Consider the following 16095-nt stretch of genomic DNA (forward strand, 5'->3'; position numbering starts at 1 on the left):
TCTGAACTTGACCAAACAGCAAGGTTCTGGGATGGGAGTTCCAATTGGTCAGGTCCCGTGGTTCCGTCCAATAGAATGAGATACCCATTTGGTCATGTACTAATGATTTGTCCAATGGGATGGGATATCCATTGGATCTATTGATCCATTAGATCTATTGATCCATTGGTTGATCTATACTAATGATCTGTCCAATGGGATATTGATTTGGTCAGGTATTGTGGCTCTCTCCAATGGAATATGTAGGAAAGAACTACACATGTTGGTTTACACTGAACATAGACACACAATGCTGGAGTAACTCAGCGGGGCAGGCAGCATCTCTGGAGAGAAGGAATGGGTGACGTGTCGGGTCAAGACCCTTCTTTAGACTGAGAGTCGGGGAAGAGCGAGTCTAGTGATATGGAAAGGTAAGGTGTGAAAACGACAGAGCAAAGCAGATGATAAGGAAATGTACACCTTTTGTTCCCTCTCTCTCCGTCTCCTCCCCCCCCCCCCCCCCCCCACCCCACCTAGTTCTCCAACTAGTTTAACCATCCTGATTAATTTTACTGATTGTATGCCATGTTTTCACTTTCCCCTCAGCTAAGAATGAATCATTCTACATTTCCTTATCATTGTCTGTTCTGACTTGTCGTTTTCATACCTTACCTCCGCATATGTGTTTTCTCCAGGTGCTCCTGTTTCCTCCCACATCCCAAAAATGTACAGGTTTGCAGGTTAAATGGCTTCTGTAAATTGTCCCTAGGATAGTACTGGAGTACGGGGTGATCATTGGCTAGCATGGACTTGGTTGGCCGAACAGCCTGTTTACACGCTATAAAAACAAAAAAGAGTGTAGGAGGAGCTTTTGAAATTGCTGAATATTTAGTTCCAAATTATGGTGATTTTGCCATTTTTAATATCATTGATTTATTAATTTAAACCAACTAAATATTACTCTTTTATATCTGATAAGATAAAAAAAAAAAAACATCCAAATGGTTAAAAAAACCCAATTGAAACCGTTTGGCCCCATCATGTCTACTCTGCCATTCAATCATGACTGATCTACCTCGGCCCCATTCTCCTGCCTTATCCCCATAACCCCGGAATCATTTAAACTAATAAATAAATAATAAAGCATTAATACTTGCCTGTCCTCAGGAGCTGATGGATTCCCACCATTAGGTAAATAGGGGCTGCCGAACTTTCCCCAAGATTAACGCAAGATGGATTCCTCGGGCTAGGTCTAACAATGGACAGTTTTCCAACCCGAGAGCTGGGAGATAGGTGGAAGATCCAGTGTCCTCTGGAGTCGAGAAGAGCTTGGGAGCTGCTGGTCAGGAGGGGTGGACCCTAGACGCTGATGCCAATGTGGGCATAACTATAAATCCACGCGGGTATTAGTGCTGGCATCGGGGAGCAAGATCTACCCCTGAAGGACACGAAATGCTGGAGTAACCCAATGGGACATGCGGCATCTTCAGATAGAGGAATGGGTGATGTTTCAGGTCGAGACCCTTCTTCAGTGGTGGTAGCTTTCCAAGTTGGTCATACATTGGAAAGATTGATACTTTCCTGTAAAATGTCCCTTCTAAGTTACGGCCGTACCGAAGATGAACGGCTTGGTACGATAATTGACCATCCGTGTTGAGGTTGATTGGTGGAACGTTAAGGGCATTGATAGAAATATGGAGGCTTAGTATGAATGGTGGGTTGATGTTCAGTACTGACTTGATGGGCCAAATGGCCTGTTTTCATGCTCCATCATTCTGTGCCTCTAATCATGCACAGAACCTCTTTAATAAACCCTTTGGACAGATACAATTGATAGGAAGATTTTAGCGGGTTATGGGCCACATGCAGGCAAATGGGACTAGCACAGTCGGCCAACTTGGTCGGCATGGACAAGGTGGGCTGAAGGGCCTGTTTCCGTGCTGTGCAGCTCAATGAGTTTAATCCTGAAAATATGAACTTTAAAAAAAAAAAAAAAAGTTAACTTTGAAATAACGGATTAAATAATTCAACCCAGATATTTATGGTTAATCCCACTTGAGTGATAATTCACAGGCTTCTATTTATTGTGGGTATTGCTCGGGGAATTAGACTGCGGTATGTACTGCGTGCATGTGTGATCACTTACTGTTCATACAAGAAAGAAGCCAGCATTGACATGATATTGAAATGAGTATTTGTAGTTGAATTTGAATAAGAAAGAGACTTAGCATTGTTTTTCTCTCCTTTTTCCAGATGACACCTCTGAATATTTTGCAATTATGGAAGTTTTAGATAGCTACAGAGAAGGTGAATAATATTCAGTGTTATCAAATCGTGATTTTGCTTGCAGCGATAATTCACCAATAGTGGGTGTGACAAAGGTTTAATGAATCCCAATGATCCAAGCTTGATCCCCAGTGATCAGTTAGTTCCTTCATATGGACCTGACCCTCCAGCAGTTGCTCAGGGCTAAGTCTACCTTATTGTTGAAGACCAAACCCAGCTGATGCTCTTGATCCAGATTCAGCCAGTTGTGGATACTGGTAATGATTCTATACACCCCACGCTACCTGTAGTGTCTGAGTTTGCTGACCTCTATGTGTTGGATTCAGTTAAATTTAGAGATACAGTGTGGAAACAGGCCCTTCGGCCCATCGAGTCCGCGCCGACCAGCGGTCCCCGCACATTAACGCGATCCTACACACACTCGGGACAATTTACACATACGCCAAGCCAAATAACCTACAAACCTGTACATGCGTCTTTGGCGTGTGGGAGGAAACTGAAGATCTCGGAGAAAACTCACGTGGTCATGGGGAGAACATGGTATTGATTGAGAAACGAGGAACTGCAGATACTGTTTTACAAAAAAAGTACACATTGCCGGAGTAACTCAGCAGGCCAGGCAGCATCTCACAGATGGGTGAATATTCAGATCTGGCACCTTCTTCAGTATTCATTGACAAGACTGCATCATTGTTGACAAAAGGTGGGGTGCGATATGTGATCCACAGCAACCAGTAACAGGAAAGAGGCAAGAGATACCAGTGCAACTTTCCCCCCAGTAAAAACGTTAATGATTTTCTCTGTAACGTGCTCCACTGCCAGTTTATCCCACATGTTGGAACTCAAGAAAACAAATGGGTAATTAAGCCACCTTTACAAATTGCCCTTGTGACTGGATACGAAAGGTTTACATGGATAGGAAAGGTTTAGAGGGATATGGGCCAAATGCGGGAAAATGGGACTGGCTTAGATGGGGCACCTTGGTTGGCATGAATGTGTTGGGACGAAGAGCTGTCTATGTCTCTGTCTGCTTCTTATAAAACAACATACACTAAACTCCAGACAGTGCTCCAAGTTCAAGTTGGCCGGATCTAAAAGCCAACCCAGGGAAGATTTAGAAACAGATCCCTGACAAAGTGTCGACTCCTCCCTTCACGGTAACCTTGTCCCCAGCTGCATCGATGCTTCTCGCCTGAAGCCCTGACTGGGTTGAACTAAACTCGGAGCACCAGGATGGTCTCGGGATTACTCTGTGTAAACATTAACCCAAAGGGAGGTGACGACTTTATGTAGAACCACCTTTCGGAGAAGTCATTTCCCAACAAGTGTACACCCTGTCTGAGTATGTGAAGCATTTAATATTTTCAGCGGGTAATCATGGGGCTTTCTAGGTCTTATGTTTTTGGCTTCCTGTCATGGCACCCGTCGTTGTATTTTCACTGAAAGCCTCCAATTCCTTCATTGGGAAGATGTGTGAATCCAGTGTACACAGTGGAAGGAGCACACTGCCATCCCAAAGCTGTCTCCTCCATATACACCTTCCATGAGTCATCCACAATACTGAGAACGTAGACCACAGTGTATGCACAATAGACAGTGTGTCGAGTCACGAGAGTTTGTTGTCATGTGTCCCAGATAGGACAATGACTTCTTGCTTGCTTGTATAGAACATAGACCACAGTGTATGCACAATGGCACAGCGTATGGAACGTAGACCACAGTGTATGCACAATGGCACAGCGTATGGAACGTAGACCACAGTGTATGCACAATAGGACAGTGCAGCACAGGAACAGGCTCTTTGGCCCACAGTGCTCATGCCGATCGTGTTGCTATGTTGCTATTTCCCCTGCCTGCATGTGATCCATATCCCTCCATTCCCTGCATATCCGTGTCCCTGTCTAAAAGCTTCTTAAATACCAAGTTTGAATCTGCCTCCACCACCACCGGCAGTGCGTTCCAGGCCCCCACCACTCTATGTAAAAAAAACAAAAACTTGTTCTGCACATCTCCTTTGAACTTTGGCCCTCTCTCGAACCTTAACGCAATCCCCTCTAAACCAAACTTCCCCAGTCTTGTCTTGGACCTTTGTGGTTGGTGGGCGGTGTTGCAGGTTCGCGGCTGTTTGGCAGAGTAGCTTCGTTTTGTGAATGTTCGTTGCACGGCCCATCCTCTCGAACGCTCAGAGAATGAGCTGATGGTGACTTGGTGTGTGTCTGATGTTTTCACTGGTGAAATTAAGGGGAGGATGAATGAAGAAGGGAGAGAGGTTTCTGTCATCGGTATCCAAACAAGTCCTTCATGCTTCCCAAGGTGAAAGTAAACTTTTGGGGCATGTTCATCTCTGGTGAATGAGGATGTTTCCAGGACTAGAGGGTATGAGCTAAATAAAGGGAGAGGTTGAGTAGGCTGGGTCTCTATTCCATGGAGCGTAGGAGGATGAGGTGAGATCTTATAGAGGTATACAAAATCATGAGAGGAATAGATCTGGTAGATACAGTCTTTTACCAATAGGGGAATTGAGTACCAGGGAACATAGGTTCAAGGTGAAGGGGAAAAGATTTAATAGGAAACCGAGCGGTAACTTTTTCACAAAAAAGTGGGTGTATGGAACAAGCTGCCAGATGAGGTAGTTGAGGCTGGGACTATCCCAACATTTAAGAAACAGTTGGACAGGTACATGGATAGGTCAGGTTTGGAGGGATATGGACCAAGCGCAGGCAAGTGGGTCAAGGGCAGCTGGGACATCGTGGCCGGTGTGGGTGAGTTGGGCCGAAGGGCCTGTTTCCATGCTGTATCGCGCTATGACTGGGCGAGTCCAGAACCGGGGGCCATAGTCTTAGAATAAAGGGGAGGTCATTTAAGACTGAGGTGAGAAAAAACATTTTCACCCAGAGTTGTGAATTTAGGGAGGCCTATAAGAGTTGGTCATGACATCATGTTCAGAGCTGACATTGTGGCCGAAGGACCTGCTCCTGTGCTGTGCTGTTCCACGTTCTATGTGGAACACAAAATAAGAGCTTTGTGCAAAAATGCACAATTAGAAACCAAGTTGATGGTAGTGCACGGGTCGGCCTGAGTGTTCTATTGTGTAGGTCAGTTGATGAACTGATGCTTCCTGAACCTGGTGGTGTGGGGCTTCTGTAGCTCCTGCACAATGGTAACAATGAGAAGAGGGCAGGGCCTGCATCTCGCGCGGTGATAGAGTCGCTGCCTCACAGCGCCAGAGACCAGGGTTCGATCCTGACTACGGAGGCTGTCTGTACGGAGTTTGTACTTTCTCCCCGTGACCGTGTGGGTTTGCTCCGGGTGCTCTGGTTTCCTCCCACACCCCAAAGACGTACAGATTTTGCTCTCGAATTGACTTTGGTAGTTGTAAAATTGTCCCTAGTGTGTAGGGAAGTGCAAGTGTACGAGGTGATCGGTGGCTGGTGCGGACTTGGTGGGTCGAAGGGCCTGTTTCTCTGCGCTGTCTCTCTATAAAGTCTAATGTGCTGAGTGAAGCTGCCCGGCAGTGTTTAACGTCTAAACTTTCTCCCACAGAGAAGTCGTCTAACAGATACAGTGACGACACCAGGTTCTCCTTCACCTCGTCTGAACCCACCTACGCAGAGCTCGAGAGCCCACAGACCGATGGCGATGACAGATTCTGGGACTTCAAGCAGCAAATAATGCCCTGTCTCTCTCCCGCCACCCTCAGGAAGCTACACCAGCGGGGGGTGGCCGAGTCGAGGCAGCAAGGAATGCTGCACAGATGGTCGTGAATGCCTTCCCGGAAACTGGATCTGGCCATAACCTTCGGAACCTACACTGCCCAGTCCTGGAGTAATGTGAAGCTGCAACACTTGACCAAACCTGTGGTCACTCACCTATGTTTATTTCCACGTGTTTTCCCCAAGAGGTCCTTGATGTGTCACTGGAATACACGGAACGCTGAACACAGCACAGGAACAGGCCCTTCGGCCCGCGATGTCCATGCAAGCACGATGCCGAGTTAAACGAATCTCCCCTGCCTGCACATGATCCATATCCCACCATTCCCTGCATATCCCTGTGCCTATCTAAACGCTTCTTAAACATCACTATTGTGTCTGCTTCCAACCTAAGAACCATTGTCAATGCAGCACAGGAAAAGGCCCTATGGCCTGACTTGCCCATGCTGACCTAGCTACCCCATCTACGCTAGTCCCACCTGAGCCAGATCCCTCAAAAGCTTTCCTGTCTATGTACCTGCCCAAATATCTTTTGACCTCCCCTGAGAGTGTGTTCCAGTCTTAGTGTATAAACAGAAACTTGCCACCGACATCTACTTTAAACATTGCCTCTGTCACTGTACAGCTAAGCCCATTGAGTCTTTGATATTTCTAACCTGAGGAACAACGGTTTTGTCCGTCTGCCCTGTCTGTGATTCAAAGGCGTTGCGGGTCGCGACAACTTTCTTGTTTATTGTTTCCTCGGTTCATGTTTTATTTGCTTCTATCAGGTGTCCCCTCAACCTCCGGCATTCCTGAGAAGGCACTTCCTGACGCAGAGTGTAATACTGACCTAGACATCTGCCTGCCATAAAGTAGCTGAGGATAGAGTTCCCTACACCTCTAGTCTGGTGATTTTTTTTTTTTTTTAGTTGAGTTTAGTTTATTATCAAGGTACAGTGTCGCGTGCTATCCAGTCAGTGGAAAGACTGTACATGATTACAATCGAGCCGTCCACAATGTACAGATGCAGGATCAAGAGAATTTATAGTGCAAGATAAAATCCGATCAAAGTCCGGTCTTTGTGGGAACATTATGCGATATGGATCTCAGGCAGGCTAAAGATCAAGTCCTGCTCTAGTCTATTGGCATCTGTGACTCAATTGGCAGCTTACAGCCCAGCGGAATTAATATTGATTTATCTACCTTCAAGTAACCCCGACATTCCCCCTCTCTCCATCCCTCCCCCACTTAAGTCGCACCAGCTTCTCGTTTTCACCCAACAAACAGCTAACAATGAGTCTGAAGAAGGGTTTCGGCCCGAAACGTTGCCTATTTCCTTCGCTCCATAGATGCTGCTGCACCCGCTGAGTTTCTCCAGATTTTTTGTCTACCAACAGCTAACAATGGCCTGTCTCCTTCATCATTGTTACTTTTCTTTCATTCATTGTTGTTTATCTCTACATCATCTATATCTCTCGCTCCATCTTTTCCCTAACTAGTTTGAAGAAGGGTCTCGACCCGAAACGTCGCCCATTCCTTCTCTCCAGAGATGCTGCCTGTCCCGCTGAGTTACTTCTGCTTTTTGTCCCTATCTTCAGTTTTAAACCAGCATCTGCAGTTCCTTCCTGCACACGCAATGGACTGAGCAAGCTCAGAATGTTCCTGTGTGATTAATGGTAGCTGTGACAAGACTCGTCAAGTGATCGAGAGTGTACGGGTTTAGCTGCTTGCTATTGAGGACCAGACACAAATCAAAACCGTTTACACTCACGTGGAAATATTTGGTGAAATTTTATATGATGTGAGCGGGTCTTATATCATTCTGTTGTATTTAACTGTTAATATTTGTATTGTTTATTTTGTAAATATTCTTATGTGCTTTGTCATAAATAAATTCCTATGGTTTAATGCGACTTGTGTTAAATTTCATAAAAGACTGTTGAAGCTAATGTTATTGAGATAATTTATCTGGCACTGTCGTTTGTAAGTTCTCCCTGTGACCGCGTGGGTTTTCACTTCGATTTAGTTTAGTTTTGTTCATACAGTGCAGAAACGGGACCTTCGGCCCACTGAGTCCACACCGACCAGCGGTCCCCATGCATTAACGCTATCCTGCGCGCACACACACACACACACACACACACACACACACACACACACACACACACACACACACACACACACACACACACACACACACACACACTGAGGACAATTTACACTTATAACAAGTATATACAAACCCAAGCCAATTAACCTACAAACCTGTACGTCTTTTGGAGTGTGGGAGGAAACCGAAGATCTCGGAGAAAACCCTCGCGGGTCATGGGGAGAACGTACAAACTCCGTACAGACAGCACCAGTAATCCGGATTGAACCTGGGTCTCCAGCGCTGCAAGGCAGCAACTCTACCACTACGCCACCAAACCGCCCACCATGCCGTGATCTTCGCTTCCTCCCACACTTCAAAGACGTGCAGGTTTGTAGGTTCATTGGCTTTGTATAAATGTAAATTGTCCCTAATGTGTGTAGTACACTGTTAGTGCACGGGGATCGCTGGTCAGCGTGGACTCAGTGGGCCGAAGGGCCTGTTTCCACTCTGTATCTTTAAACTAAAAACTGCCTTTTTAACTAACTGTATATTATCAAAAACAAACTGCTGGAGGAACTCTGCCGGTCAAGCAGCATCTGTGGAGGCAGAGAAATGGTTGGGACTCTAGTGTGTTGGCAGTGGATGAGAAAGTGGGCTAATATAGAACTAGTGTGTAAGAGTGACCGGTGGTCAGTGTGGACTCAGTGGGCTGAAGGGCCTGTTCCCATGCTGCGTCTCTAATACTAAAACACTGCCCCTGCTTATTCAGTGTTCTCTGAAATGCATCTCTGCTGACATCTTGCGGTTCTATAAATAAACATGAATGATCGGGGAGAGGATTGGGAATGTACACTAACAGCTGTATTCCCAAGTGGGACAATCCTCCTTCCCAAAATCCAGCTGATTTGATTTAGCTTGGAGGTACAGTGTGGAAATAAGGTCTTCGGCCCTAATGAGTCCAGGATGACCATCGATCACCTCTACACTAGTTCTACCCTACACACTAGGGGCAATTTACAGAAGCCAATTAACCTACACATCTTTGGATTGTGGGAGGAAACCAGAGGATCCGGAGAAAACCCAGAGAGCACGTTCAAACTCTGTACAGATGGCACCCGTAGCCTGGATCAAACCCGGGTCCCTGGTGATGTGAGGCTGCAGCTCTACCACTGCACCATCCGTGCCAACTTAACCACTGCTGGCATCTGCTGCACTTTTGCTGTCATGCCAACTATTTATTGTCACATGCACAAGTCTGCTGAGGTGCTGGGATGATGATAAATGCTGCTCGCTGCAATGTCGCAGTCACTTATCCGGACAGAGTTCAGGTAGGAAACTAGTGTACCAGAGTGGTTCTGCTTCATATACACAGAGCATTGAACAGGCCCTTCGGCCCACACTGTCCATGGTGCCAAATTAAACTATTCTCCTCTGCCTGCACATGATCCACATCCCTCCATTCCCTGCTCATCCCTTTGCCTATCGAAAAGCCTCTCAACCATCTCAATCCTATTGGGCTCCATCACCTCCCCGGTCAACATTCCCAACACCTACTTACCTCTGTGTAAACAAAAACATGTACCGTATGTCTCCCTTAAACATTGCCACTCACCTTGAAGCTGTACCCTTTAGTCATTGACATTCACACCCTGGAAAAAAAAGTTTGACTGCCTACCCCCACCTGTGCTTCTCATAATTTTATACACATCTATCAGATCTGCCCTCAGCCTCTGAGACTCTTCTAGACATGGATATGCAGCAAATGGGAGGCATGTGGATCATGAGCAGGCAGAAGAGATCAGTTTAACTTTGTATCTTGTTCGGCATGGACATTGTGGGCCGAAGGGCCTGTTGATGTGCTATTCTGTTCTATATTCTATCTTCACTCAAGCAGCTTACAAACAGAGTGGAAATTTTCTTCCTCAGATCTTCAAATCTCCTGCTCCTCACCTTAAGCCTGAGCTCTTGGCTGTTGACACATGTGTCTAAAATTTCTTTAGGCTTCAGAGATACAGTGCGGAAACAGGCCCTTCTGCCCACCAGCGATCCCCGTACGCTAACACTATCCTATGCACGAGGGACATATTACAAATTTAGCAAAGCCAATTAACCCTCAAACCTGCACGTCTTTGGAGTGCGGGAGGAAACAAGCACCTGGAGAAAGCCCACGCGGTCACAGGGAGAAAGTACAAACTCTGTACAGACAGCACCCGTAGACAGGATCGAATCTGGGTTTCTGGCGCTGTACGGCAGCAACTCTACTGCTACACCACTGTGCTGCCCACAGATTCTTTCTATGCCTCCATTATGTACACCTCTGTCCGTAGGCACATGTCCTCCACAGTTCATTTAAAAATGTGATAATATTTGTTTCAAAAAAATATTATCCTTATGTTTTAATTCTTTCAGAGCATTTATCAATATCTGCAACTGTCAAAGGCTTATCATCGGTGCGTTTGGTCTCTGGGCATAAATGATGGGCTGTTTATGCCAAGACTATTTGGATTTTATTTTAGAACTTTGACTGGTGTCTAAACAAATGCAACGGCACTAACAATTGCTTTTGTGTTCAGGCGTGAGTGGGGAAAGACGTTAGAGGAAAAAGCTAAACATTGTTTTTGTTAGTAATAAGACAACATGGATTCCTTGTCACAGGGTTAGTGTATGTGTAATTAACTCTTCCTCACTTTGACAGATAACACACAAGGAATTCTCTCAAAGCACAGCCTCGCTGTAGTCGGGTCATTACCAGCTATTTATAACCGTGTGGTATGTGCATCAGATCCCTGCTTAGACATGGACCAGTGTGACAATGTTCACCACGTACGTGCTTTTATAAATGGCCACTGTGTCTTTGACCAAAGTCATCGGCTACAATAAAAATAGGTCGCCGTTTTATTAGCGATCCTGTCGAGAGAACTTCACAAAATAATTCAAGGCCCTGGAATGTTATCTGGTTAGAGACAAAAGAGGTTGGCATTTGGAGCAACAAACAGTCAGCTGGAGGAACTCAATGAGTGAAAGATTTCCCACTCATGTGGGAAAGAAATTGGCATTTTATTTTATTGTAGGGAGGGGGGAAGAGGAGGAGGGGGGAAGAGGAGGAGGGGGGGGGGGAGAGAGGGGAGCTGAGTGGGCTGAGGGTGAGCAGGCTGCTGGACCCACGTGAGCGGGCTGCGGGGCCCACAGTGAGCTGGCGGCGGAGACTCGAGGGAGGCCGCGGGCAGATGGGATCTGAGAACGGTCAAAAGCAGCGGAGGGCCGGCCGATCGTGGCTTCCGCGAGGCGAAGCCCACCCAACGGCGTGACAGACGATCGGGCGGGGAGGCGGTGTGGAGGCCATCCCCTGTGATGGCCAGAGATCGCCAGGTGGGATCGGGATCACCAGCGAGGAAAAGGCGTCACTATTCCCCGAGTCCCTGCGATTGACGGAGGAATCGCAGTTCTCCCTAGACGGCCTCTCCCAGGGTCACCTTCCCACCGCGCTGCACCGCACCCTCATGCTGCCGCCATGTTCTAGAACTTCAAGGAGCCCAGCGGAGCGCGCAGCACGACCGGAGCAACAGTTTAAAAATACGAAGTGACAAATTTAAAGAAGTGAAAAGTTAAGAAGCCAAGAAGTACAGAAGACAGAACAGGGATGACGTCACTCACAGCGCTAGCAGCGGCAGGCAGATCCGTTGTGATGTCATCAGCGAGACCATCTCGTTTATTTTCTAAGTTATTTGAGATTTGTGAACAATTTCATAAATAACTCGAGAAATAGTGCATGAAATTTTCAGATAAGGCGAGTTTTTACTTCAAGGTGTAAATCTCTATCGGAATATGTACAAATGTCACTGTTAGCGCGTCGTGTTTTCGAGGAGATGTGAATCGCACACAAACATCACACAAATAAATACACATCCAAGATTAGAGTTTTCTAAGTATAAAGATATATATATATACACACACACACACACACACCACGCGCACACACACACACACCATGCGTGCCCGCACCACACCACACACACACACACACCGCGCGCGCGCGCACACACACATACACACACACCATGCGCGCCCACACCACACCACACACACACACATACACACACACCATGCGCGCCCACACCACACACCACACACACACACACACCACGCGCGCACACATACACACACACACACCACACACACACACACCACGCGCGCACACACCGCACACCACACCACACACACACACACACCAGCTCGCTCACACACACACACACACACACACACACACACACACACCACACACACACCACACACACCACGCGCGCTCGCACCACACACCACACACACACCACGCGCGCTCACACCACACGCCACACACACACCATGCGCGCCCACACACACACCACACACCACACACCACGCGCACTCACACCACACACACACACACACCACGCACGCACGCCCACACACACACACACACCACACACACACACACACCCACACACACACACACACACACCACACCACACCACACACACCCACACACACACACACACACCACACACACACACACACACACCCACACACACACACACACCACACCACACCACACACACACCACACACACACACACACCACACACACACACACCACACACACACACACACACAAATGCAAATTGGAGGAACAGCACCTCATATTTGGCTTGAGCAGCTTACAGCCCAGCGGTATGAATATTGACTAAAGTAACCCATCTATGCCCCTCATGCTCCTATGAACCCCTCTAGCTTCACCCCGCAACCCCCAGCCTCTCCTGATGTTTAGTTTGTTTTTGTTTGGAGACACATGGGAACAGGCCCTTTGACCCACCGAGTCTGCGCCGACCAGCGATCCCCCATGAACTAGTTCTATCTTACACACTAGGGACAATTTACAGAAGCCAATTAACCTACAAACCTGCACATCTTTGTAATATGGGACACTGGAGCACCCGGAGAAAACCCACATGGTCACGGGGTGACCGTACAAACTCCGTACAGACAGCACCCGTAGTCGGGATCGAACCAGGGTCTCTGGCGCTGTGAGGTAGAAACGTTACCGCTGCTCCACTGTGTTATTCCATATTGAAGTCATCGCACTAGTTTTCCAAACTTCCTCGCTGCCTCAGACAACACACACGTGGCAACCTCAGGATTGATTCATTATTTCTTACCTCTCTGCTAATTTCAAGAAAATGTCTCACAGCAGATTATGATAATTCATATTTATTGCCGAACACTGTCGTGGACTCATTCACAGCATTGGAAATCATCACGTGTTAGACCGAACTCCAGCACGGGCATCGTGACATTTGAAAGGACATCTCCTCGTTCACATGCCCAGCACCAGATTTCAGGAACATATAGGTCATGTGCCGAGTTGTGTAGGAAGGAACTGCAGATGCTGACTTAAACCGAAGATAGACTCAAAATGCTGGAGTAACTCAACGGGACAGGCAGTGTCTCTGGAGAGAAGGAGTGGGTGGCGTTTCGGGTCGAGACCCTTCTACAGACTCTGCCGAGTTTGGTCGTGGAAAGGGCCTCCAAGAGGACCAAGGAAAAGGTTCAAAGAAGTGCTCGTCGTCTCCTTGATAGTTGCAACATCCTCACATGACTCCTGGGACTCCCTGGACCATCACCAAAGTGGAGAAGGGATAGTATCGGGAACCTAGTGGCCATGAAGTGGACGCATTCTGTGTACGCAGCAGAGGAACTTCCCACCCCACTTACAAACCAACCCGAGGATATCAGTCATTCTCTGTCCCATCTGAGGAAGTGTCTACACTTCCCACATTGGCCTCATTGGCAGCTCCTGTACACAAAGACCTGTAGGTACATTATCCTCAAGAGTATAGTATCGCTAAGATGGAGAAGAGGAATAAGGTCATAAGAGGAATCAGGCCATTCGGCCCATTCGGCCCATAGTCCGCCATTCAATCTTGGCTGATCTATCTCTCCCTCCAAACTCCATTCTCCTGACTTAATCCCATCACCTCCGACACCCGTACTAATCAAGAATCTATCTATCTCTGCCTTAAAAATATCTACTGACGGCCTCCACAGCCTTCTGTGGCAAAGAACTCCACAGGTTCATCACCCTCTGACGAAATAAATTACTCCTCATCTCCTTCCTAAAAGAATGTCCATTAATTCTGAGGCTATGACCTCTAGTCCTAGACTCTCCCACTAGTGGAAACATCCTCTCCACATCCACTCTATCCAAGCCTTTCACTATTCTGTACGTTTCAGTGAGGTCCCACCTCATTCTTCTAAACTCCAGCGAGTACAGGCCCAGTGCCGACAACCGCTCATCATTTGTCAACCTACTCATTCCTTGAATCATTCTTGTAAACCTCCTCTGGACCCTCTCCAGAGCCAGCACATCCTTCCTCAGATACTTCCATCCTTATTCCCAAAATTGCTTACGATATTCCAGATGTGACAAGCGCCTTATAGAGCCTCAACATTACATCCCTGTTGAATCTCTTCGCTTCCTGAATTCTGCCTATGTCGTCATTCTTCCACTTTCAATTGAAAGACCATTGTTAGCCCGACAGTGGTCGTGTGCGATGGACACAAAGTGCTGGAGTAACTCAGCGGGACAGATAGCATCTCTGGAAACATAGGTGCAGGAGTAGGCTATTTGGCTCTTCGAGCCAGCACCGCCATTCAATAAGTTCATGGCTGATCATCTAAAATCAATGGTACACAAAATTGCTGGAGAAACTCAGCGGGTGCAGCAGCATCTATGGAGCGAAGGAAATAGGCGACGTTTCGGGCCGAAATCGGCCCGAAACGTCGCCTATTTCCTTCGCTCCATAGATGCTGCTGCACCCGCTGAGTTTCTCCAGCAATTTTGTGTACCTTCGATATTCCAGCATCTGCAGTTCCTTTTTGAACATCTAAAATCAATGCCCTGTTCCTGCTTTTACCCCATATCCCTTGATTCCCTCAGCCTTAAGAGCTAAATCTAACTCTCTCTTGGAAACATGAAAGGATGGGCCGAGACCCGCCCAGTAAGTGAGGAAAGGTCCTGACCCTTTTAGGCAACTGAATCATCCTGGCACCAGAGAGCAGTGTTGAACTACTATCTACGTCTTTGATGACCATCGGACTCTCCAGACTTTATCTTGCACTAAACTGTAAATGGATCGATTGTAATCAAGTATTGTCTTTCTGCTGACTGGTCAGCAAGCAACAAAAGCTTCTCACTGTACCTCGGTATTTGTGACAATAAACTAAACTGAACTGAAACTGACCTGAAACGGCACCAGTCCATTCCCTCCAGAGATGCTGCCTGACCTGCCGAGTTTCTCCAGCACTTTGTCCTGTGAGTTTCGACGGGCTCTTGTCAAGTACCAGAGATCACGTCCTGACTTTGTACGGTCATGTGAGAAACAGTAATAAAAGAGAAAATTGAACCACAAGAGACTGCAGACGCTGGAACCAGGACCACCGAACAATGTGCTGGGGGAACTCAGTGGCTCAAGAAACATCTGTGGGGAGAAAGAGGAAATATCGATGTTTTAGGTCAAAACCTTTAATACGAGGAATCCATCTACACCACGCTACCTCGGGAAAGCAGCCAACATAATCAAGGACTGTTATCACCCCTTAAAGACCTTGATCACAGGAGCTGTCAATTAGGCCAATGTGGGAACCATGGACTCTTCCTCATTTTCTCTTCTCTCCTCTCCCGTCGGGCAGAAGATACACAAACTTGAAAGCAGGCACTATCAGATTCAGGAACAGCCTTTTCCTGGCTGTTATCGGTCTACAAAACGGTCCTCTGAAAAGCTAAGGTACAATCCCGATCTTCCAACCTACCTCATGGCCGCCCTTGCACTTTTTCTCCGTAACTGTAATGCTGTAGCTCTATATTCTGCACTCTAGTAATTTGTTATCTTTGCACCACTTGTACTTGTGCATGGTATGATCATACACAGTATAGTATGATTGCACTGGACACCACACAAAAACAAGATTTTCGCTGTAGAGTTAAGCTTTTTTGGAGGTTAGAGATAAC

General features: G+C 47.0%; 1 protein-coding gene across 1 annotated transcript in view; it reads left to right on the forward strand.

Annotated features, from left to right (window-relative positions):
• Positions 1-6913, forward strand: part of plekhn1 (pleckstrin homology domain containing N1) — a 50501-nt gene extending 43588 nt beyond the window's left edge. Inside the window, exons 17-18 of the mRNA XM_033047787.1 lie at positions 2233-2286; positions 5809-6913. Of these exons, the coding sequence (XP_032903678.1) occupies positions 2233-2286; positions 5809-6029 (275 nt within the window). The 3' untranslated portion in view covers positions 6030-6913. The remainder of the gene's footprint in view (positions 1-2232; positions 2287-5808) is intronic.
• Positions 6914-16095: the final 9182 nt, after the last annotated feature.

The sequence above is a fragment of the Amblyraja radiata genome, chromosome 31 (genome assembly GCF_010909765.2).
Source record: "Amblyraja radiata isolate CabotCenter1 chromosome 31, sAmbRad1.1.pri, whole genome shotgun sequence".
Classification (NCBI taxonomy): domain Eukaryota; kingdom Metazoa; phylum Chordata; class Chondrichthyes; order Rajiformes; family Rajidae; genus Amblyraja; species Amblyraja radiata.